Genomic DNA, 26,704 nt, shown 5'->3' with positions numbered 1-26,704 from the left:
CTGAGACTTCCATTGAGAGGATCTGTAACATGAGACTTCCAGTCCTGGTTCTTGTTGATATAAACACCTAAGAATTTAAAATGTTCCTTTCATTTATTGATTTACCCTCATGTATTACTCCTAATGATGTGGTCAAGTTATGTGCAGTACTGAATTGCATGTATTGTGTTTTATCTAAATTCCCTGACAGTCCATTTACAAAGGACCAATTATTGATTTATTTATTTACATTTTCCAGTGTTGCAGTTATTCCATAGGCTCAATAATTATGAGGGTTGTCCAGAAAGTAATGCACATTTTTTTTTCTCAGCAGAAAACAATGTTATGAATGCAAAACATTATGTGTGTATTATCTGAAGTCTCCTGAGTGACCGCGCTAGGTTTCCATCACATCTGACAGATAGCGTAGCTGCAGGACAGTTTCAAAATGGCACTGTAGGTCATGTGCATTACAAGCAATGTGCCATCATTGAATTTCTCACTGCGTAGAAAGAAATTGTGGGGAATATTCACAAATGCTTGTGCAAAGTCTATGGAGCACCTGCTGTCAACAGAAGTACAGTTAATTGCCGGGACAGAGGGTGAGGTCATCAGATGGCGGTTCAGCACAGCTCCATGATTTGTGGTGGTTGGAGAGACCATCCGCAGCTGTCACACCAAATGTGCTGCAGCGAGCTGATGTTGTCATTCGCAAGGGCAAATGCATTACGACTTGGCAGTTGGTGCTGTATCTGTCAACCAGCAAAGGAAGTGAGGATGAAATTATCTGCACTCTTGGATATTCAAAAGTGTGTGAAAGATGGGTCTCGCGGTGTCTAACAGTGGATCACAAATTGCACAGAAAAAACATTTGTCTTGATTTGTTGCAACATTTTGAAGTTAAGGGGGAGGCCTTCATGTCCCAGATTTTGACAGGTGATGAAATCTGGGTTCACCATTTTGAGGCCAAAACAAAACGACAGTCGATGGAATGGCGCCACTCCCACTCCCCACAGAAGAAGAAATTCAAAGCAACTGCTTCCGCTTGTTAGGTCATGATACCATGTCCTGGGACTGTGATGGTGTTATTCTCATTGATGTGATGCCAAGAGGTGGTGCCATTAATTCAGAAGCATATGACAACCGATTAACAAAACTCAAGACGCACTTCCAGCAACTTTGGCACCACAGCAACCCAGGAGACATTTTTCTGCAATGTGATAACGCTTGGCCCCACACAAGTCTGACAACTGCTGAACACATTACAAAACAGGGTTGGCCAATGTTACCCCATCCGCCCTACTACCCTGACCTAGCCCCCTTGGACTTCCACTTGTTTGGGCCATTAAAGGCTGCCATTCGTGGAAGACATTTTGAGGACAATGAGGAGGTGATTCATGCAGTTAATCACTGGCTCCACCACCAGGACAAGGATTGGTACTGACAGGGTATTCATGTCCTTGTTTTGCACTGGAGGAAGGTCATAGAATTGGATGGAGATTACGTGAAAAAATAGGGTGTGTAGATAAAACACCATTCTTTTGTGTGTATAATTGTCATTATGTTCAATAAAGAATTGTTGAAGAAAAAAAATGCAATGCATTACTTTCTGGGCAACCCTCGTATAATATTTACATTATTAGCAAAGAGAACTGTTTCTGCTTCTTTGGTATATGATGGATGATCATTTATATACACTCCTGGAAATGGAAAAACGAACACATTGACACCGGTGTGTCAGACCCACCATACTTGCTCCGGACACTGCGAGAGGGCTGTACAAGCAATGATCACACGCACGGCACAGCGGACACACCAGGAACCGCGGTGTTGGCCGTCGAATGGCGCTAGCTGCGCAGCATTTGTGCACCGCCGCCGTCAGTGTCAGCCAGTTTGCCGTGGCATACGGAGCTCCATCGCAGTCTTTAACACTGGTAGCATGCCGCGACAGCGTGGACGTGAACCGTATGTGCAGTTGACGGACTTTGAGCGAGGTCGTATAGTGGGCATGCGGGAGGCCAGGTGGACCTACCGCCGAATTGCTCAACACGTGGGGCGTGAGGTCTCCACAGTACATCGATGTTGTCGCCAGTGGTCGGCGGAAGGTGCACGTGCCCGTCGACCTGGGACCGGACCGCAGCGACGCACGGATGCACGCCAAGACCGTAGGATCCTACGCAGTGCCGTAGGGGACCGCACCGCCACTTCCCAGCAAATTAGGGACACTGTTGCTCCTGGGGTATCGGCGAGGACGATTCGCAACCGTCTCCATGAAGCCGGGCTACGGTCCCGCACACCGTTAGGCCGTCTTCCGCTCACGCCCCAACATCGTGCAGCCCGCCTCCAGTGGTGTCGCGACAGGCGTGAATGGAGGGACGAATGGAGACGTGTCGTCTTCAGCGATGAGAGTCGCTTCTGCCTTGGTGCCAATGATGGTCGTATGCGTGTTTGGCGCCGTGCAGGTGAGCGCCACAATCAGGACTGCATACGACCGAGGCACACAGGGCCAACACCCGGCATCATGGTGTGGGGAGCGATCTCCTACACTGGCCGTACACCACTGGTGATCGTCGAGGGGACACTGAATAGTGCACGGTACATCCAAACCGTCATCGAACCCATCGTTCTACCATTCCTAGACCGGCAAGGGAACTTGCTGTTCCAACAGGACAATGCACGTCCGCATGTATCCTGTGCCACCCAACGTGCTCTAGAAGGTGTAAGTCAACTACCCTGGCCAGCAAGATCTCCGGATCTGTCCCCCATTGAGCATGTTTGGGACTGGATGAAGCGTCGTCTCACGCGGTCTGCACGTCCAGCACGAACGCTGGTCCAACTGAGGCGCCAGGTGGAAATGGCATGGCAAGCCGTTCCACAGGACTACATCCAGCATCTCTACGATTGTCTCCATGGGAGAATTGCAGCCTGCATTGCTGCGAAAGGTGGATATACACTGTACTAGTGCCGACATTGTGCATGCTCTGTTGCCTGTGTCTATGTGCCTGTGGTTCTGTCAGTGTGATCATGTGATGTATCTGACCCCAGGAATGTGTCAATAAAGTTTCCCCTTCCTGGGACAATGAATTCACGGTGTTCTTATTTCAATTTCCAGGAGTGTATAAGGTGTATCACCTAAACCTAGCAATGCAAATTTTGCAGAAATGGAAAGTGCTATTGATGAGCAATTTTCACGGAATGGATTGGTAGTCAGGGGCTCATATTGTTAGCCAATAAACAGATTGTAATAATACTTAGTTTTTAAATGGAAAGATGCCTATGGACATTATCAAATTAAAAGTAGGGTAAATTAAAATGTTAGTGGTGTTTGATGCAGGAGTCTGGCTTGGTTCAAATGGCTCTGAGCACTATGGGACTTAACATCTGAGGTCATCAGTCCCCCAGAACTTAGAACTACTTAAACCTAACTAACCTAAGGACATCACACACATCCATGCCCGAGGCAGGATTCGAACCTGTGAGCGTAGCGGTCACGCGGTTCCAGACTGTAGCGCCTAGAAGCCAGGAGTCTAGTACGAGTATTTTACAATGTATTGTAATTTGAAAAGTTTCCACATTGACACTTTTTTGTGCCATTGAATTTGCATAGTTGCTAGGTATGATCTTGTTATGTTTGCTTACAGTGTGCTTGTGTGTTCCTTATGTGCATTGTGAATTGCTAGTCAATTAATGTACGGCAGTCCATGCAGTAAGTTGTGAGTGGATGATGGGATTTTTTTAGCCAACATGTCTATGGTGTATAGAGAGTGTGGGAAGAATGAAGTTTGTTCTTGTAGGGTGTATGCTGCAAGATATCCCAATAATTCCAACAGATGTCAACCATCTCAGCAGTAATTTATCAAATTCTTCAACCTGTTATGTGAATGTGGTAGTGTAACACCAAGACAACATAACAGAAGGAAACAAGTGATGACAGAAGAGAGGGAAATTAATGTTCTTGCTGCTATTGCAGTTGATTCACATGTTAGCTGCCACACAATTACACGAGGATGTGGGATGAGTCAGGCAAGTGTCCTACATATTCTCCATCACATAGGTTCTATCCCTATCACAAATCTCTCCAACAAGAGCTGCATGGAAATGATTATTAAAGTTGTGTTAACTACTGTGCATGGGCATAAAGACAGGATATTCAAGGCTTATCATGTATCTTGTTTAATGATGAAGCCACATTTACCAATCATGGCCAAGTGAACTGCTGAAACATACACTATTGATCTGTTGGCAATCCCTCTTGGCTTTATCAGGTGAAAAGTCAGCATCCATGGAGTGTAAATGTGTGGTGTGGGATAATGAAGCATTAGCTAACAGCTCCATTTTCCATAGCTGGAACAATGAACAAGCACAAGTATCACAGCCTTCTAACAGACCATCTTCCATGAATGTTAAAACACAATCCTCTGCAGACTAAGAGGAACCTGTGGTACCAACATGATGGCTGCAAGCCCATAGAGCACAAAGTACTATAGTGCCTCTTCATGAATTGTTTCCAAATTGTTGGATTGGGCACAAAGGACCCGTACCTTGGCTGGCCAGTTCTCCAGATTTGATGCCTGTAGACTTTCTTCTGTGGGGAAACTGAAAGACACTGATGACAAAGACATAATGACTACACCTGAAGATATGCATTGATGTATTATTGCAGCCTGCTTGGACATCTACGCTGAAATGTACAGCAGTCACTCCATACCAGACTGGAAGTGTGTATTGCTGCTGCTGGTAGCCATTTTGAAAACAACCAGTGAGGGTCAATTGTCTCGTTACTGGCCAGAATCTACATAACTAGAGTATGTACTTGCATTGTTCTTTAGTTTGTGCCACCACTAGTATTGTACATGTGTAGGTGTGGTAACTTTTCAAAATATGATATCTTGTAAATGACTCGTACTAGAACCCTGCAACAAACACCATTGACTTTCTAATTTACGCTACTTTTAGTTTATTAATGTCAATCAATATTTAGGCAACTAGCCAACATAATTCAATAGAAATTATTATTATACCTATAAGTCTTTTTTAAAAATAAACCTTCATCTGCAGGGTTATTACAAATGATTGAAGCGATTTCACAGCTCTACAATAACTTTATTATTTGAGATATTTTCACAATGCTTTGTACACACATACAAAACTCAAAAAGTTTTTTTAGGCATTCACAAATGTTCGATATGTGCCCCTTTAGTGATTCGGCAGACATCAAGCTGATAATAAAGTTCCTCCCACACTCGGCGCAGCATGTCCCCATCAATGAGTTCGAAAGCATCGTTGATGCGAGCTCGCAGTTCTGGCACGTTTCTTGGTAGGGGAGGTTTAAACACTGAATCTTTCACATAACCCCACAGAAAGAAATCACATGGGATTAAGTCGGGAGAGCGTGGAGGCCATGACATGAATTGTTGATCATGATCTCCACCACGACTGATCCATCGGTTTTCCAATCTCCTGTTTAAGAAAAGCTTCTGCTTTAGCCTTTTCCGTAAGATTTTCCAAACTGTCGGCTGTGGTACGTTTAGCTCCCTGCTTGCTTTATTCGTCGACTTCCGCGGGCTACGCGTGAAACTTGCCTGCACGCGTTCAACCGTTTCTTCGCTCACTGCAGGCCGATACGTTGATTTCCCCTTACAGAGGCATCCAGAAGCTTTAAACTGCGCATACCATCGCCGAATGGAGTTAGCAGTTAGTGGATCTTTGTTGAACTTCGCCCTGAAGTGTCGTTGCACTGTTATGACTGACTGATGTGAGTGCATTTCAAGCACGACATACGCTTTCTCGGCTCCTGTCGTCATTTTGTCTCACTGCGCTCTCGAGCGCTCTGACGGCAGAAACCTGAAGTGCAGCTTCAGCCGAACAAAACTTTATGAGTTTTTCTACGTATCTGTAGTGTGTCATGACCATATGTCAATGAATGGAGCTACAGTGAATTTATGAAATCGCTTCAATCATTTGTAATAGCCCTGTATTATTAATTTCCTCAGAAAAGTAAAATTTCAGTTGTAATTTATGAAAATCCAGTGAACAAAATAGCTAAATTCAGTTTTGATTATTGTAATTTTATAAAATATATCTGTTGGAAGTCATTTTAAGACAGTCAGTAGTGAGCTGTAAAGGAACGAGTAAGATCTGTGTCCAAAAATATGGGGTAACAAACTGTAGACGATGTAGTACAGATTACAAATTGGAAAATGTACTGCATTCTATCTGAATTTTGTGTCCAGGAGTTCAATCCATGATTCAGTGACTGGTTTTCATAAGTAACTGTGACTTGTAATTATTCTCATCAACACTGTTAATCTTCTAATAATGTTTACTGCTAACTGTGATAACAGGCTCAGACTATGAACAGCGTTACCTTCAATAGTTACTTGATGTGTACAACTTTTTCATACAGATAAGACTGTCAGATTTCAAAGAAATTGACTCGAGAACTGTGTTAATGATTTACTTGCTACATGTTAATAATTGTCTTTAATTACTTCTGCGTTAGATTACTGCATTTGATTAATATTGCAGGATTTCAGTGCATTATGTGGCTATCTGGTTGTCTGTACTGCAGTTATAATGGATGAGACTCAGTCTGGCCATAAACAGTAGTTTACTCAACATATATGTGCAAGTAAAGTGTTTGAACTGCAAATGTGGTGTACACTACTTCTCTGACAGTAGCCTACTTTAAACATCCACTTTTCATCAAGATTTGACAGAGGCGCAGCTACCAGGGGCATACTTTTACAGGTAATAGTTAGGCTAAAAGACCCCTGTGGTGCACCTGTAGCAATTATTCTCCTTTCTGAAGATGCTGTTTCTTTGTGTATGTTCACTAAGTTTCTTAACACAGCACTACATCCTTTTTAGAATATATTATGAAAAGGATAAATTGGTACCCACCATATAGTAGAGATGTTGAGTTGCTTGCAGACACAACAAAGATTACTGAAAAAGTAAGCTTTTGGCCAAAAGTCCTTCTTCTAAAGTAGACAACACAGACACATTCACACAAGCACAACTCACACACACAAGACCACTGTATGGCTACTGAGGCCAGACTGTGAACAACTGTGCAAGATGGCAGAAGCAATCTGTGAGATGGGAGTTAGGAGGAGACTGGGGCAGAAAAAGTCAGGGATAACGGGTTAGGGGTAGGGGATGATAAAGTGCTGCTTGTGGGAGCATACAGGGGCATGGTGGGGCAGGATAGGACAACTAGGTGCTGTCAGGAGGTTTGACAGGGTGGGAAGGGAGAGGAGGGGAGTGGAAAATGAGAGAAGTAAAAAGACTGTGGGTGCATTGGTGGAATAGAAGTCCATGTAGTACTGGAGTGGGAGCAGGGATGGGTATTGGTGGGTGAAGAACAGTGACTAATAAAGGTTGAGACTAGGGGTTTTGGGAACATAAGATATATTGCTGGGAGAGTTTCCACCTCCGCAGTTAAGAAAATCTGGTGTGGGTAGGAAGTATGCAAATGGTGCAAGCTGTGAAGCAGCCACTGAACATTGTGTTGGTCAATGTGCTGAGCAACTGATTGGTCCTGTGATCTCTTGACCCCGGTTTGTCACTGGTCATTCATGTGGATGGACAGCTTGTTGGTCGCCATACCCATGTAGAATGTTGCGCAGTGATATTACTGCTTAGCTTGTAGATCACATGACTGCTTTCACTCGTAGCCCTGCCTTTGATGACATGGGTGATGCTTGTGATCAGAGTGGAGTAGGTGAGGGTGAGAAAATGTATGGCACATGTCCTGCATCTATGTCTATTGCAGGGATACGAGCCATGAGGCAAGGAGTTGGGAGCAGGGGTGGAGTAGGGATGGATGAGGATCTTGTCTAAGTTCAGTGGGCAGCAGAATACCCCTGTTAGAGATGTGGGAAGGATAGTGGATAGGATATTCTTCATTTAAGGGCATGACAAGAGATGGTCAAAATACTGGAGGAGAATGTGATTCAATTGCTCCAGTCCTGGGTGGTACTGAATCACAAGGGGAATGCTCCTTTGAGGCCAGATGGTGGGACTTTGGGGGGTGGCAGGTGACTGAAGGGATAAGGCATGGGAGATCCATTTCTGTACGAGGATGGGAGGGTAAATTCAGTCGGTGAAGGCCTCAGTAAGACACTTGGTTTGTTTGGAGAAGGACTACTCATCACTACAGATGTGACAGCCATGGGTGGATAGCCTGTATGGAAGGGACTTCTTTGTATGGAATGGGTGGTAGCTGTCATATGGAGGTAAACTGGTGGTTGGTAGGTTTCATATGGCCAGAGTTTCTGATGTAACCATCTTCAAGATGGAGGTCAACATCAAGGAATGTGGCTCGTTGGGTTGAGGAGGACCAGGTGAAGCGAAATGGCAAAAACAAGTTAAGGTTCTGGAGGAATGTGGATAGAGTGTCCTCACCTCCAATCCAGACCACTAAGACGTCATTAATGATTAGGGATTTTGAGGGATTTGGGATTCTGGATGGTTAGAAGGTTCCTCTAGATGGCCCATGAATACGTTGGCATTGGATGGTGCCATGCAGTGCCCATTGCCATACAATGATGTCTTCAAATGTGAAGTGATTGTGAGTGAGGATATAGTTCATCATGATGACCAGGAAGGAGACTGTTAGTTTGTAATCAGTGAGACATTGGGAAAGGTAGTGTTCAAAATTGACAAGGTCATGGCAATTAGGGTGTAAACAGAGTTGGCATCAATAGCAACAAGCAGGGCACCAGGTGGTAAAGGAACTGGAACTGTGGAGAATCAGTAGAGGAAATTGTTAGTGTCTTCTGTATAGGAAGGGTGGGGGGGGGGGGGGGGGGTGATGGTAACAGGCTGACGGTGTTGGTCTATGAGAGCAGAGATTCTTTCTGTGAGTGTACAGTAACTGGCCACAGTGGGGCATCCTGGGTGGTTAGGTTTATGGACTTTAGGAAGCATGTTAAAGACAGGAGCATAGGGAGTGGTAGGGGTGAGGAGAAAAGCAGACTCAGTGGAGAGGTTCTGGGATGTGCCTAAGAATATGAGGAGCGGCTGTTGAATTTCTGGAATGGGATCACTGTGGCAGGGTTTGTTGATGGATGAATCTGACAGCATGTTGAGGGATCTGGGGAGTGGTGGAGAGGCAGGGTTTGAGGTTAAGAAATTCTGGAATGTTAACAAAGGATGATCTAGGGGCAGTGAGTGTGGAACTCAGTTGGGTGTAAAACAGAACTGAGTCAGGCAGAGTTTAACATTAGTTTTGGGTTTCTGATTGGTAGTGTTGGTGAAAAAAAAAGAGATTTCACTCTAGGGACTGGGAGATGGAGAGAAGGTCTTTAACAAGTCCAGCATGAGTGAATTTGGGAGTGGGGCAAAAGGTAATGCCTTTGAAAGGGCTGATACTTGTGTAGGATTAAGTCTTTTGGAGAAAAGGTTCATGACTGTGTTTTGAGTCTCTTTAGTTTCTGGATTCTGTGTGATGGTGGGAGGGAGTTTCTGAGGGAGTGGTAAATGTAGAAGGTCTGCAAGAGAGGGTATGTCAGCTATGAGGGGATGTGGGGGAGGTTTGGAGGCTGTTGTAGAGGAGTCAGATAGTGGTAGTCCAAGGTGGGAGTAAGAGGTGAACAGATTGGAGAGTTTTTTGATGTGGTGTTGTGCTTGCTACTCTAGTTCCTGGAGGCAACAATTACGTAACAAGAGATGAGATCCAGGAATTTTGCATTGCAGAGCAGGAGAATTTTACATATAGAGAGGAGGTATTGTAAAGAGATTTGGCCCTGATGTACATGGTTTTTTTAGGTATAGCTCTGTGAGGACTAAGAAATGGCAAAATGTGAACAACTTGAGTTCATTGTGGAAGGAGGAGTTACAGGCAGAGATGGGTAATTTACTGGTAAGGCCATTTGGGGGAATTCTATGAGCCAGGCAACAATGCAGGTAAAGTATGTGGGACTCGGTTCTGGCTAAGGATAAAGGATACTTCTCCATACTGGCACAAATGGAAGGAGCAAGCATCCATAATGGAGGATAAAAATATTTATATATATATTCACAAAAATATGTGTGAAAAATCACAAAAATGGTGGAACAGACAAAGTATGGGGAAACAAGGTGAAACCTGAGGGAGCATACTGATAGTGAAAGGTGAAAGTGAACTGAAATCAATGTGAAAATGCAATGAGATCAAAGATAAAAATAAACAAAAATTCAATAATACGGGAAGCAGGTAGAGTGGATATGTATGTCAAGTGGATATGTATGAAGAAGGGGAACAACACCTCTCTTTACACTAACATCCCTAATGCTCATGGGCTCTCGCTACTTGACATTATCTTTCCCAAATCCTGGCAGATTACAAACCTACAACCTTCTTCCTGGTCACAATGACCAACTATATCCTCACCCACAATTATTTCACCTTTGAAGGCATCAGTCCTATGGCAGTGGGCACCCACGTGGAACCATCCTATGCCAACCTGTTCATGGGCCATGTAGATGAATCCTTTCTAACCACCCAGAATCCCTAACCCTTCATTTAGTTCAGACTGACTAGTGACATCTTGGTGATGTGGCCTGAGTGTGAGGAGATCCTATCCATATTCCTCCATAACCTCAACACCTTCTCCCCCATTCACTTCATCTCATCCTACTCAACCCAACAAGCCACCTTCCCTGATATTGACCTCCATCTCAAAGATGGCTACAGCAGTACAACCATCCATATCAAACCTGCCAATCACCAGCAATGCTTCCACTCTGACAGCTGTCACCCATTCCATACCTAGAAGCTCCTATCAAACAGCCTAGTCAGCCATGGCTGTTGTATCTGTAGTGATTAACAGTGCCTCTGCAAATATCAAAGGTCTCACTGAGGCCTTCACAGACTGAAATTACCCTCCCAACCTTCTACAGAAACAGATCTCCCATGCCTTATCTCTCCAGTCATCCACCACCTCACAAAGTACAAACAACCGGCCACAGAGGAACATTCCCCTCATGACTCAGTATCACATTCATTGCCAGGGTTTTGACTATCTCTTGTCATCCCTGAAATGAGGAACATCCAACCAACTATCCCTTCCACCGCGGTATCCCTCCACCCACTGAACCTACACGGTATCTTTGTCCATCTCTATTCCACCCCTGTTCCCAACCCCTTGCCCCCTGGCTCATATCCCTGCAACAGACCTAGATGCAAGACCTGTGTGATACATACTCCCATTACCACCTACTCCACTCCAGTCACAAGAATCACCTATCCCAACAAAGGAGGACTACCTGTGAAAGCAGTCATGTGATCTACAAGCTAAGCTGCAATCGCTGTGCTGTTTTCTACATGGGCATGACAACCAACAGGCTGTCTGCCTGCATGAATAACCACAACAAACTATGGCCAAGAGACAACTGAACCACCCTCCCACTGCTAACAGTATGTTTTTCATTTCAATGATTGCTTCACAGCCTGTGCCAGCCGGATCCTCCCTAACAACACCAGCTTTTCTGAATTGTCAGGTGGGAACTCTCCCAGCAGCCTATCCTAAGTTCCTGTAACTCCCATGGCCTCAACCTTAGTTAGTCACTGTTCCTCACCCACCTATAACCATCCCTGTTCCATATCCAGCACCACACAGCCTTCTATTCCAGCAAACTACCAACAATCTCTTTATTTCCCTCCTTTTCCACCTCCTTCCCACCTCCCCATCCCCTCATCATCTAACCACCTGACTGCATCTAGCTGCCCTATCATTTCCCCACCATGTTCCTGTATGCTCCTCACCCCTACCCTGTTATCCCTCCCCTTCCCCACCTTTGCCTATTCCTTACCTCCACCACTAACATTGCTTCTCCCATTGTGCACAATTGCTCGAGTCACAATGGTCATGTGTGTAGGAATTGTGTTTACATGAATGTGTGTGTGTGTGTGTGTGTGTGTGTGTGTGTGTGTGTGTGTGTGTGTGTTGGCTATTTTGGAAGAAGGCCTTTTGGCCAAAAGCTTACTTATTCAGTAGTCTTTTTGTTGTACCTATCTGTGACTCAGCCCCCCACTATGTGGTGCATAGCAATCTATCCTTTTCATAATATTGTCATTATTCCATGCTGGTTTCTCCCCTGGATCCTTTTAATTTGGTAGGATGAAAACCATTTACCAATGTGATCTCTGAAACCATGATATTTGAGCTTCTCTAGCACAAATGTTTTTGATAAGGTGCCGAAAGTGGCACTTTGCACTGTTTATTTATTTAAGTTCTGTATTTTTTAGGTTCAGATTCTTTATCAGCCATTGACCATATGTATGGAATGGACTTTGTATTGGTATACAACAGCAATCACTATATTAAATACTGTTCACATTGCATGTACAAATAATTTATCCTGTATTAACCTGTTGAACAGAATTGTAATGCTAATCCTAAAACTCAATTTCTACACTATTAGTACCCACGAATTTTCTTAAACTGTAGAATGGATTGTTTGTTAACCATTTTACAACCCACCTTTAAAATGTGTGTGTGTGTGTGTGTTTGGCAAAGAGAGAGTGAACACAGTTAAATATAGATCACTGTAATAATAATGTCAATAATACGGCAGACATCATAGCAAAACTGAGCTATGGTAATTGAGATTTTCTATTTTTCCTCCTTTCAGTAATGTTTGTGCTGACTTAAGTTTGAGTTTTCTCATTTTCTATTAATTTATTTGGTTTATGTAAGTGATAGACTTATGTCTTTAACTTAAAAAAAATTTAAGGTGGAGGAACAACAGATTACATACCTGGACACAGCTCTCTTGCCACTGCTCCAAGGGCATGAGCTATGGAAAGGACAGAGTTGATGGTATTGGCTACTGAAGTGCTCTGTAATAAAAATCAGTTTATTGAAATTTTTATCTGTCACTGAAGTGATATTTAAAGACCAATACTAGCTAAATTTAATTTGCATTGTCAGTAGAGTGTTATTTACTTATAATAAGTTGCATTTTGACTATGGTGTTATTTCCTATTTTATTTTTATTGTGTTTATACAAGGTGATATTTCTGACTGACATGAAGAATATACTCTTTATTTTATTTATTTATTTTCAACAAAAGCAAGCAGAGCATGTACATACCAGAACATGTTCAGTACATTTACACTTGCATATAATTGCTCAAAGTTTAATGTAATCTGACAACAAATTCCCCCTAATTAATAATACAATACATTAATTAATTAATTGAACTGTATTTTACTTATTGAATACTTTATGTTTTGGTGTTGGTAAGTATACTGTTGTTATATTTCATGAGCAATAAGAAAGAACTAACTATTGTGGTGACAAAAAGTTCAAACACTGTGGGAAGTAATGTGGATTACCATACCGTGCCATTTTCCTTGAAAAAAATTGAAAGCCCTAAGATACAAGATGGAAGCAGCTGTACTGTCATTGCCATGTGTAAAGTCTACTGAAAACCTCATTTTTCTGCAGTACATTCTGTGCTATTAATATGTTGCATATTTGTGACTGGGGAAGTTTGCATGCTGATAAACATTACAAAGTCAGATATCTTTCTTCTGCTAGCAGTGCTTTTCAATTTGAGACATCTGGGGATTTACAGTGAGTTGACAAAAGTCATTATATGCAGACGGCAGTAATAACACATACATAAGGTACAAAAGGGCAGTGCATTGGCAGATATGTCACTTTTACTCAGGTGCTTCATGTGAGAGGTTTCCAAGCTGAACATAGCCACACGATGCAAATGCTATTTGGAGCTAGATGCATGAGAAATTCCATTTTGGTAATTGTTAAGCAATTCAATATTCCAAGATCCACTGTGTCAGGAGTGAGCCAAAAACACCTAATTTCAGGCATTATCTCACCACAGACATGCAGTGGGTGATGGCCTTCACTTAATACAGCATTTGCGTAGAGTTGTCATTGGTAACAGACGAGCAACACTGCATGAAATAACCACAGAAATCAATGTGGGATGTATGATGATTGTATCCATTAGGACAGAGCAGTGAAATTTGGCATTAATGGGCTGTAGCAGCAGATGACAAATGTAATTGCTTATGCTAACAGCACGACATTGCCTGCAGCACCTCTCCTGGGCTTGTGACCATATCAGTTGGACCCTAGACAACTGGACATCCGTGGTCTGGTCAGATTAGTCCAGATTTTAGTTAGCAAGCATGGTTTGGTTATTACATGCCTGAATAAGACAAGGAGAGCCCCATCAAACTTCTCTCTGATAAGATTGAGTGAGTCATTCAGTGGCACTCATGTGAAGAGAGGCAACACATCGAAACTGACTATAATGTCAGAGTCCACAATTTGTAGTTGCCTCAGTTATTGTAGGAAGTCCTCCGAGTTCCAAATGTGATGTACACATCCACCCACATGTGGTGACAGCAACTTCTTCTGCAACCCTACTGCAAAATACCTGAAGAAGTAGCTGGCACCACATGTGTGCAGATGTGCACACCACATTCGGAACTCGGAGGTCTTCCTACAATGGCTGAGGAAATTATACATTGTGGACTCAGACATCATGGTCAGTTTCAACATGGTGTCTCTTCTCACATGAGTATCACTGGATGACTCACTCGATCTTTTCGGAGTGAAGTTTGATGAGGCTGTCCTCGACTGATTCAGGCATGTACTAACCTCAACAGACTTCCCACATCGAGGTCAATTTTATGAGCAAACAGAGGGGGAGGCAATGGGCAGCTCTCTATCACCAGTGGTGGCCAACTTATTTATGGAAAGGTTTGAAGATGAGGCACTTATATTGGCCACATATCAACCCAAGTGCTTTCTCAGGTATATGGATGATACCTTTGTCATCTGACCCCATGGTAGGGAGAAGCTAGATGATTTTCTGGAACATTTGAATTCAAGCCACCTCAATATAAAATTCATGATGGAACTGGAGGATGGACAGCTCCCATTCCTAGATGTACTGGTCAAGAGGAAGGCAGATGGCACATTTGGGCACAGTGTCTACAACAAACCTACTCACACTGATTTATACCTGCAAGCTGATAGCTGCCCATTTGGCAGAGAGGAATAGACTGCTCAAAACTCTAGTCCACAGGGTGCATACTCTGGCAGATCCTGACAGTTTGATGATGGAAAAGGAATACCTACGATCGGTGTTCAGCAAGACCTGCCAGTCAGCCACAGGATCCAGAAGAAGAACCAGAAGAGGCGAAGAAGATGGCTTAGCTGCCATATGCCAGACCGATCTCCAATAAGATCATCGGAATTCTCATGAAACATGACATCAAGAGTATATTTTGCCCACCCACTAAAATTGGGACAATACTGGGGAATGTAAAGGATGACCTGCGGCTATGTAAGCCAGGTATTTACTGCATCCCATGCCAGTGTGGGATGTCATACATCAGCCAACCACAAGGACTGTGGAAATCAAGTGTAAAGAACATCAGAGTCACACCAGTCTCAGACAGGCAACAAAAACAGCCATAGAGAAACACTCTGTCTAGAACTTGGCCACTCAATGAACTACAATGACACCAAGATTATTACACAAGCCCCAAGATATTGGGACAGGGTCATAAAAGAATCTATTGAGATAAAGAATCTCATTAACCGTGACACTGGATATGAGCTCAGCATTGCCTGGGATCCAGCTCTTGAGCTTCTGTAAACTCAATGTGGGACACTTTGAGATTTCACGAGAAACAGAAGTGAACTGAGAAAACAGCCATGTGACAGGGCACAAGTCATTACAGGTCGGATTTGACACACCTCAGATGAAGACCACAACTCTAGAGGACAACGAAGTTTGGCATGGAATGCAGCAGCACCGCCAGCAGCCAGAGAGGACCACTGGAGCTGCTCTTGACAGGCATGGATCACGGACAGAATGCATGATACGGTGCAGACTGGTCATGGAATGCACAGCAAGAAACAGAAGTGGAGACTGAGGGAAGAGTCATGTGACAGAGCACCAGACATTACACATTGGGTTTGACACACCGCAGATAATGACCACGACCCCAGAGGACTACCAAGCTGGGCACGGACGGCAGTCGCGACACTGGCGGCCAGAGAGCACTATTGGAGCTGTACCTGGTGGGTGCAGACCATGAACGGAACACTCAATGTGGTGCAGACTGATTACGGAGCACCCAGCACCATCCGGGCATAAATACTGGACTTGATGCACCCAAGGATCATTCTCAGGTAGCACTTGAAGAAGACAGCGAATTACGCCATCGAAATATCATGCAAGAACCTTGCAAATATCCAGCAGAGATCCTGTCTATTCAACAAGTCAATCTGTGTTGTTCAGAAGAGCTGAAACTGGGTGGTGGGGAGGGGGGAGGGGTGGAGGGGGGAGGGGTGGAGGGGGGGAGGGGGAGATGTCCAGATCACACAAGTTGTAAAGCAGCCAGTGAACTTCAGCATGTTCTGCTTGGTAGCGCATTACACTGCAGGATGGTCAACTCTAAAATGCTATGCAGAAATTGCAGAAGAACTGGAAGATGACATGGTTACTTTCACAGGTCACCCTGTCTCTGAAGGGACAGTGTGAACTTGTTACAGAACTACAGTAAGATGTGCTGGTGTGTGAATCAGACACTTCATACATCTGGGTCTTCCACAGGGATATCACCACTGTGGCAACATGTTAGGAGTGTGAGAGGCATAGCGATGGACCAGGATGCTGTGTAGGTTGATTGGGTAGTGGAGTATCACCTTGGGGTGAGAAGGATCATGAGTAGGATGTCCCTAATTTCCAGGCATGATGATAGATAGTCATAGCCTTGGTGAAGGACATATTTTAGCTGGTCCAGTCTGGGATGATATTGGGTGATGAGGGGGCCACTTCTTTGCAGCTGCTTCTTAGGTTTGGTGGGATGATTGGGGGTGTTTGGGGTTATGGTATGGATAATCTGTTTTTGCAGTAGGTTTGAGGGAAAGTGCCCATATATGAAGGCCTTTGTGAGACCTTTAGCATACTGGCCAAGGGAATTATTCTCACCGCAGATATGCCAACCATGGTTGTTCAGGCTAAACTGGAGCAGTTATTTTGTGTATAAGTGGTGACAGCAGTCAAGATGCAGCTACTCTTCGTGGTTAGTGGACTTGATATAGACAGAGGTGTGGGTGGGCCCATCAGAGATATGGAACTAACATCCAGGAAGGTGACCCGTTGGGCTGAGAAGGACCAGGTGATGCAGATGGGAGAAAAATCATCCAAAAGCTATGTAAGTGGTGCCCTTTACTCCCAAATTATTGAAAAAAGAATGTCATACTTTAAAAAATCAGGCTTGTATATTAAAAAAAATATTTAAAACCATAAAACAATAAAACAACTCACCGCTTTAAAATGATAACTCTGAAGGTCTTTATATAGTTTATTGTGGCAGTTTGCACCCCTACAGTGAAATACTGTTGACCAGAATTGAGCAAACCAGGGGTTATGTGTATTTGTGCTAAGATTATGATGTCTGAAGTAAGTTTCAAATTCCAAGACATGTGATGCCGCAGGTCTTACGACAAGAGTTCCGAGAGCCTGTTCACTGCAACAGAAAGTATTTGAAATAGTAAAAGAAATGCCCCTGAAATTGGGACTACAAATATGATTATAATACAAATCAATGTTATCTTTCTTATATATTCTTTTATACCTGATATTAACAGTAAATACCTTGTTCAATAACGGACAGTTATCGGTTACCAGAAGTAAATATTATCTACCACCTTTCTGTGCTTAATCTCTGTTATTTCCACATTTAAAACTCAACTGTCTTACAATACTGGTTACATAATCATGTAATGAATTACAATATGGATAGCACATGCTCAAATTATAGTAAGTTTAGCCATCAATCAGCTCATAACATTTCTTACTTAACATAAACCTAATTAATATACGAATTTCCTCATTCATGAGAGTTAGCATTCAAAACTTTGAATGCTTTCAGACTCTTCCTATGTACAGTTAATCACAATTGTTTTATCTCTCTGTTTTTTAGGAAGTAAGTGGTGCAAATGGTTTGGATAAACATTAATTAAGGAAATTTTGGGATTGACTTTTATGTAACTCATACAAGATACACTTTAAATTGGAGAGCTGAATGAAGTATAAAGAAAACTGCTTAAAGGAAGTGTATTATTTGAGCCATGCAACAGCAAACAGTCTATACTTCACACTCTAACTTTATACTTTTGATGTCTCAGCTGCAATTATGATTTGTTGAACAGGGGTCAATATCTGTATGAAATATTTGTCAATAAAAACATTCATAAATTCGCATGTGTTTTCTGAACATATTGAAGCTAGGAAAAAAATTGCACTTGTAACTTCAAATAAAATTAAAATTCTACCCTCAAAAATGTGGCACAGTTTATAATGCTATGTTATATTCAACATATTTAAATTGTTATGTATATAACAAGGTATTTTAATGTTTCATAGTTATTTGTGTGTCTGCCAAAATTGCAAATGTAAATGTGGTCCCAGTTGGAAGCAGAGTGCTGCACTTGTTAGTAGTAAGAAAAAGGTAGAGCAGCAGAAGAAACTTAATAGTCGCAAGATCTTTTTACATGAAAAGCTCTATTAAAAAGTTCTGGTTAAATAGCTCATACAAAGGCAACTGCCATAGCAAAAAGAGTTTGTCCTGATAATTTTAAAAGTATCATACCATGTTCCAATTACATTCTCCAACAGTAGTGTACATTTTATATGCCTGTTCTAAATTTCTGATTCTTTGGGTTTGTTTTATGGTTGTGATAGTGACTATAATATTGACAAAACAAAAGTGCATAACACAGAGTTGCATTAAGCTTCATGCAGCTGGTGAATTTTTATCCCAGGTTTTTCCGTTGTAGGAAGACAAACCACTTTCTTTTCCATTACCGCTTTAGTTCTTAAAGAGAACTTTAAATCCACCTAGTGTAACAGATACTGAAATGGAAAGAGAACTAGCTAGATTAATTTAAAGTTACCTGTTTACTGTTCAAAACAGTATTGCACCAGTCTCAGTGCATTCCTACTATGAACACTGTTATTGGGGACAGTTTGAGTTCATTGCTGTTCATAAGTAGTTGGACATCATCCTGACTGCTGTTAAGTGACTGGAATTTGCTTTGAATGGGTTTGTTCGGAAACTACAGAAAGTTACATACCAGATTCCTCTCCTGTGGATGTGTCGCCTCTCCAACGAATACAGAATGTCAGTTGCAGCTCCGAAGGCCCTGTGCAACTGAGGCAGGGACTAGGCAGGACTCAGGATAATACACTCATCACCCTAACCAATAGTCTGAAGTTATTTTTAAAACTGAAACTGAGGCAGTGCAACACACTTCACCTGTTGGAAGCATACTGTGTCTCTTATCAAGGGAGACAAACAAAAAATGGGGAGAGTATGTTAGAGTCTGTTAACTATTACTGGCAGTCAGACATGTAATGAATAATGAGAGACATTGTGGCAAGTGATAGGAAGGATTACCGTTTGTTCTCATTGTGCATGGAACAGCCAAATAGACTGGTACACCTGCCTAATATCGTGTAGGGCCCATGTGAGCATGCAGAACTGCCACAACACAACATAGCATAGACTCGACTAATGTCTGCAGTTGTGCTGGATGGAATTTACACCATGAATCCCCCAGCGCTGTCCATAAATCCATAAGAGTGCGAGAGGATACAGACCTCTTCTGAACAGCACATTGCAAGGCATCCCAGATATGCTCAATAATGTTCATCTCTGGGGAGTTTGGTGGAAACAGAAGTGTTTAAACTCAGAAGAGTGTTACTGGAGCCAATCGGTAGCAATTCTGGATGTGTGGGATGTCACATTGTCCTGCTGGAATTGACCAAGTCTGTTGGAATGCACAATGGACATGAATGGATGCAGGTGATCAGACTGGATGCTTATGTACATGTCACCTGTCAGAGTTTCATCTAAACTTATCGGGGGTCCCATACCACTCCAACTGCAAATGCCCCACACCATTACAGAGCCTCCACCGGCTTGAAAAGTCCCCTTCATGGATTCATGAGGTTGTCTCCATACCCGTACATGTCCATCTGCCCGATACAATTAGAAATGAGATTCGTCTGACCAGGCAACATGTTTCCTGTCATCAACACTCCAATGTCAGTGTTGACAATCCAAGGCAAGGCATAAAACTTTATGTCAAGCAGTCATCAAAGGTACACGAGTGGGCCTTCGGCTCTGAAAGCCCATATCAATGATGTTTCGTTGAAAGGTTCAGAAGCTGACACTCGTTGATGGTGCAGCATAGAAATCCACAGCAATTTACAGAAAGGTTGCACTTCTGTCACACTGAATAATTCTCTTCGGTCATCGTTGGTCCCATTCTTGGAGGATCTTTTTCTGGCTGCAGCAGTGTTTGAGAGTTGATATTTTACTGGATTACTGATATTTGTAGTACACTTGTGAAATGGTCATATGTGAAAATCCCCACTTCTTTGCTATCTTCGCTCATGTGCTGACTGTAACACCACATTCAAACTCATGTAAATCTTAACACTTTGACTACGGCTGACTGCTACAGCAGTCCGAGTGCACCGTGCTGTGGGTGCAGCTAACTACTGCGGCAGTTGCTGCTGACATCTGTAGAAGTTCTGAGGCATTCACTCATCTATTGTTTAGCTGCACTTGGATAAGACATCTGTTTGTTTGCTGCACTACTGGTGGACTCTCGCCGTGCTTTATCATTTGCTCTAAACGCAACAGATGACATTTCAATATGTAGAACACAACTACATTTGAAGTCGATGTCAGCAATTTTGGTGGACCCTCACAGCACTTGTATGTGTAATTTGTTTTAGACAAACAGATCTACATCTACATCTACATCTACATTTATACTCTGCAAGCCACCTAATGGCGTGTGGCGGAAGGCACTTTACGTGCCACTGTCATTACCTCCCTTTCCTGTTCCAGTCGCGTATGGTTCGTGGGAAGAACGACTGCCGGAAAGCCTCCGTGCATGCTCAAATCTCTCTAATTTTACATTTGTGAGCTCCTCAGGAGGTATAAGTAGGGGGAAGCAATGTATTCGATACCTCATCCAGAAACGCACCCTCTCAAACCTGGACAGCAAGCTACACTGTGATGCAGAGCGCCTCTCTTGCAGAGTCTGCCACTTGAGTTTGCTAAACATGATGCTACTGTGATATCTGCTGGTACAGACATCAGTCGCCATCATTCGCTTGTGTTTGCATAGTGAATTTACATATTGTGATGGCATGTAAAAAGCTACTCACCTCCAAAGTGTTAATACAAATGTTGATGGAGAGTGACTCTGAAGACTTGCTGTGCTCATAAGTAGACAGCGAATCAGGGTGAAGGAGATTCTCTTATGAATTGTTACAATCTACAGACATTGATGATTCTCATTCACCTCCATCTGTAATTACTAGTGCAAAGCCTACAATATTGAGAAGAAGTCCACAGCTGGGTACTTCTATTCAATGTTCATCATCTTCAAACAAAGATGCACAGTGCCCCATGAGGATGACAGAAAACAAATGGAGTTTGAAAACATAAATCCATAGAAGCATCAGTTAGACAAATCCTCAGGAATGAAAGCTCACGTAAATGAAAATGAGAGCTGCCTATGTTTCTTTGGACTTTTTGTAAACACAGACATAGTTGAAACGATTTGCCAGGAAACAAATAACTATTATATGTATCGATCAGCCAACTGCAAACCAGAGACAAATTCTAGGCTACACAAGTGGAGTGACACAAATGTGTCAGAAATGTATGTTTTTATATCATCTTTCTTTCTGATGGCTAGAGTGAAAAAGTTAAAACTGAGTGAATATTGGTCGACAGATCCTTTGCTGGAAACACACATTTTTTCGAACGTAATCTCCAGAGACCAATGTTTTTTGCTGTTGAATTTACTGTATTTCCACAACAACACTTTGCCCCAAATGGGGATTACTTATCAAAACATCGGCCTATTGTAGAACATTTTCAGAAAGTGTTCAAGGAAACTTTCTATCCTTATGAGAAACTCTGTATAGATGAATCTCTGATGCTGTTCCAAGGCCGTATGAAAGTAAAGCAATATATTCCAGCAAAGAGAAGTAGGTATGGAATTAAAATTTTTGTGAGCTGCAATTGTGAGACAAAGTATAAATTGGATTTTATTGTTTCTGTTGGCGCACAGACAGACATTGATAATCATGGTATGGGAGTGTCTGAAAATGCAGTAGCCACATTACTCCACATGGAGAAAGAATATACACTGTTTGTCGACAACTGGTATATCAGCCCAGATCTACTTTGTTGGTTGTGTGATAGAGCGACATATGCATGTGGTACAGTTAGGCAAACATGGAAGGATATGCCAGTAATGGAGGAGAAACTGAAGAAAGGAGAAATAACTTTCTGATCTTCAGAACCAGGAAAGCTAATCGCTCTGAAGTGGCAGGACAAGAAGGAAGTCTGGATACTATCAACATACCACAAAGCTGAAATGCATCTGACTTCAAAAAGAGATCGGAAGAGTGGTGATCTGAAAATGAAACTGAGTGTGGTAATAGATTACAATAAACCAATGGGACTATTCAACTGAAGCAACATGCACATAAAAACAATGGAAAGTAAACAAAAGTTGTCTGTAGTACAGGAAGTTGTTTTTCCATATTTTGGACATGCCAATGTTCAGTGCCTTTTGCTTATACTGTAAATATGGGACAAACATGAAGTACAAAAACTTTCATCTCAATGTAATTAGAGACAGTTTTGCAACTTTTTATGTTGATCACAAGAGAGCAGGTGGTGCCAAATGTAGAGAGTACCCTACAAGACTAAACATGTGAACACATTTACCAGATCAGAGTGAAAAGTGCAAGACACAAATAGTCTGTGCTTGAAATGGCATTAGGAAAAAAACTAAGTTGTGCTGTAAGGAATGCAATGTAACTCTTTATGCTTATCTGTGCTTCAAAACTTCTCACAAACAATTTCAGCAATAAAAAACTGTTAAACCTTGTTTTGAGAGAACATGGAAGTATGTCACTATTGTAAAAATCTTTATTGGTAGATGCATCATAATAAAAATGCACCTCACATGAAAATGAAGTGTAAATATTGTAAATAAATACCACCAGTTTTTCCAAAGCCAGTCCAAAGACCAGAACAAAATAGAAAGCCAAAAAACAATGAGTGTGTTGGAACACTGCACATGGCAAGCACGCCAGAAGCATTCAGCACCCAGTGCACAGCAAGCAGCACAACAATGTAGCACATGAGGTGCAATCACCAGTGTTACGCATGGCAGTCAAAGGGTTAATAACCTGCCATTGTAGCAGCAGTAACCAATCTAACAACTGCCCCAGACACTTGTTGTCTTACATAGGTGTTACAAACCTCAGTGCTGTATTCTGCCTGTTTACATATCTCTGTATTTGAATACACATGCCTATATTGGTTTCTTTGGTGCTTCATTGTATATGCATGGTGTCTCCATTCAATATTTACATCTCCAGCGACATCCCCCTGAGTACTTTGCAGTTCACATCTTATGTTTGGCAGAGAGTTAGTTCATAGAAAAACTTTTATGCTATTTTTCTACTGGTTCACACCTGTAAAGCACCTGAACAGCTAAAAATTTCCGTGTCATCTTTGATTTCTCTAATTTTCTTACTATGTTCATTCCTCTCTATGTATGTGGGTATCCCTGAATGGCTCAGGAGTGCACAGCACATCTGATGTCGCTATCATCAGTGTGTAGGATGTACACACGGGTTTCTTAGGTTACTTGTTTCTCCATCTAGTTCAGATAATGAGGGCTTTAGGAGACTCCAAGATATTAGTGTAAGGTTCAAAGAAATGCTGCCCACAGATGATGATATTAAAGTCCTAAGGATCAGTTGCTGAGGCATTCTCAACAAGATCCCAGAATTTGAAGCACTCTTAAAAAAACAGTGGAACTCACATGATACTAGGTACAGAAAGCTGGCTAAAACCCTAAATTGACAGCAGTGAGCATTTTAGGTTAAACATGAATGGATAATGAAAGGGTAAGCTTATGAGAAATGAAGATGGGGTATTTGGCACAGAAGGCAAAAAAACTCAAGTCCACTGTGACAGAAACTGAAGATGTGTGTGTGACCATGTGGGAAAGACTGTCTCAAGGAGAGGCACTGAATTGTAATAGGATTCTTCAACTGATCAACAGACTCACCTCCAGATGTAACCAAAAACTTGCCAATACATATGTTGCCAATCATGCTGTTATCATTGGAAGAGACATATAACAACCAACAATGGGATACGCTCCCACTCTGAAACTGGTATTGGTGACCACGAGGCAGCTGTAGCAACAATGAACACCAAAGGGCACTCAAAACAAGTATAAATGTTTAGACCTTCAGCAAAGTAGATTGAGGGTGGTAGTGTCATATCTCAAGAATGATCTTGAAACCTTTAGCTCTGGACATGAGCAAGGGACTGTAGTTCAAGTTTACCCTGTATGGCATACAGTCTCTCTGAAGAAACTTTCACAGAAACACCAACTACTACAAAGTGTGAAACAAGGCCTAGGTCTATAGAGAGAGACATGCCAGAAGAAACACTTTTGGCTATGTGAAGGGCAATGCACAAAGCCCTCAAAGAATACCAGAGTAGAATCTTATCAAAAGTCATCTCACAAAACCCAAAGACATTTTGGTCAAATATAAAGGCTATTAGTCGCATCAAAGATAGTGTCCAACACTCATGGATGAGGCAGGAACTCAAATTGATGTTAGCAAAGAAAAGCAGAAATGGCAAATTCCATTTTCAATTTTTCCAATCCTAATAAATGTCCAGGAGTACTGACTGACCCAGTTTAATTCATGTCAGTGCTGTTGAGAAACAGCTAAGATCACAAAAATGACAAGGCTTCTGGGCTTTATAGGTTCTCCATTAGATTCTATACAGAATCTGCAATAGTGTTATGCCCTCTTTTAAATATGACACTGTAGCCCCCTGGAACAAATAAGTATATCGAGTGGTTCGAAGAAAACACAGCATGTGTAACAAGCATAGCAGAAGTGACCCATCACTATTAACATCCTTCTGTTACAGGATCTTCATATACATTCTGAGCTCAAACATAATGAGGTAACTCAAGCAGAATGATCTCTCCATGCTAACCAGCACAGATTCTGAAAACATCAGTGATGCTAAATACAACTTGTGCTTTTCTCATAAGACATCCTGAATACTATGGATCAAGACAAGCAGGTAGATATAGTACTTATTGACTTCCACAACATACTTGACTAAATACCACACCAACATTTATAAATGAAAGTATGATCATATGGGCATGAGACAAAATGTATGACATGATTCAGGGTTAGTTGATAGTGATGGAGAGTTATTGAGAAAAGCAGACATAGTTTTAGGCATGCACAAGGGAAGAATATTGGAATCCTTGTTGTTCATGTTGTATATTAATGATCTGGCAGGCAATATGAATAGTAACCTCAGACTTTCTCCTGATGATACAGTACATATAATGAAATAATATCTGAAATATGCTGCAAAAATATCCAGTCAGATCTCAATTAGATAGCAAAGTGATGTAATGATTCAGAACTTGCTTTAAATCTTCATAAATGTAGAATTTTGCACGTAACAAAACACAAGAATATAGTATTCTATGACTACAATATCAGGGAGTCTCAACTGGAATCACTAAAGTCATACAAATACTCAGGAGTAACAATGTGTAGGATATGAAATGGAATGGACACATAGGTTCAATCATAACTAATCCAGATGGCGGACTTCTGTTCATTGGTAACATACTGGAAAAACGCTATCAGCCTACGCTGTCACTTTCTTACAATACACTTGTATGATTTTCTTTTTTTATTTGCAAGTTAAGTTCCACAGCACCAAACTGAGGAACAAATCTCCAAGTTCATGGAACATGTCAATACATGAAATTGCAAATAAAAGTAATAACAGATAAAAATAAAATGTTTATGAATCTGAAAAAAGTCAGGCCATAAGTTTCAGTAAACACAATCAACAATACAACAAGAATCAGCTTAATTTTTCAAGGGACTCCTCAACAGAATAGAAGGAGTGATCCATGAGGAAACTCTTCATTTTCGATTTGAAAGTGTGTGGATTACTGCTAATATTTTTGGATTTGAGTGGCAGTTTATTGAAAATGGATGCAGAAGTATATTGCACACCTTTTTACGCAGAGTTAAGGAAGTCCAATCCAAAAGCAGGTTTGATTTCTGCTGAGTATTAACTGAGTGAAAGCTGCTTATTCTTGGGAATAAGCTAACATTGTTAACAAGATATGACAGTAAGGAATATATATATATATATATATATATATATATATATATATATATATATATATATATATATATATATATATATATATATATATAAAACAAAGATGATGTGACTTACCAAATGAAAGTGCTGGCAGGTCGACAGAGACACAAACGAACACAAACATACACACAAAATTCAAGCTTTCGCAACAAACTGTTGCCTCATCAGGAAAGATGGAAGGAAAGGGAAAGACGAAAGGATGTGGGTTTTAAGGGAGAGGGTAAGGAGTCATTCCAATCCCGGGAGCGGAAAGACTTACCTTAGGGGGAAAAAAGGACAGGTATACACTCGCACACACACACATATCCATCCACACATATACAGACCCAAGCAGACATATTTAAAGTTTGGGCAGAGAGATATATGTCTGCTTGTGAGATGTCTGCTTGTGTCTG

At 41.8% G+C, this 26,704-nt stretch overlaps 1 protein-coding gene across 1 annotated transcript in view; it reads right to left on the bottom strand.

Moving 5' to 3' along the window:
• Nucleotides 1-26,704, bottom strand: part of LOC126263321 (uncharacterized) — a 109,760-nt gene that overhangs the window by 17,414 nt on the left and 65,642 nt on the right. The window contains exons 13-14 of the mRNA XM_049960411.1: nt 17,291-17,492; nt 12,727-12,808 (exon numbers count right to left, since the gene is read on the bottom strand). Coding sequence (XP_049816368.1) covers nt 12,727-12,808; nt 17,291-17,492 — 284 coding nt within the window. The remainder of the gene's footprint in view (nt 1-12,726; nt 12,809-17,290; nt 17,493-26,704) is intronic.

Source organism: Schistocerca nitens, chromosome 6 (genome assembly GCF_023898315.1).
Source record: "Schistocerca nitens isolate TAMUIC-IGC-003100 chromosome 6, iqSchNite1.1, whole genome shotgun sequence".
Taxonomy (NCBI): Eukaryota; Metazoa; Arthropoda; class Insecta; order Orthoptera; family Acrididae; genus Schistocerca; species Schistocerca nitens.
The sequence above is the reverse complement of the archived record's forward strand: the minus strand, read 5'-3'. Positions and strand labels throughout refer to the sequence as shown.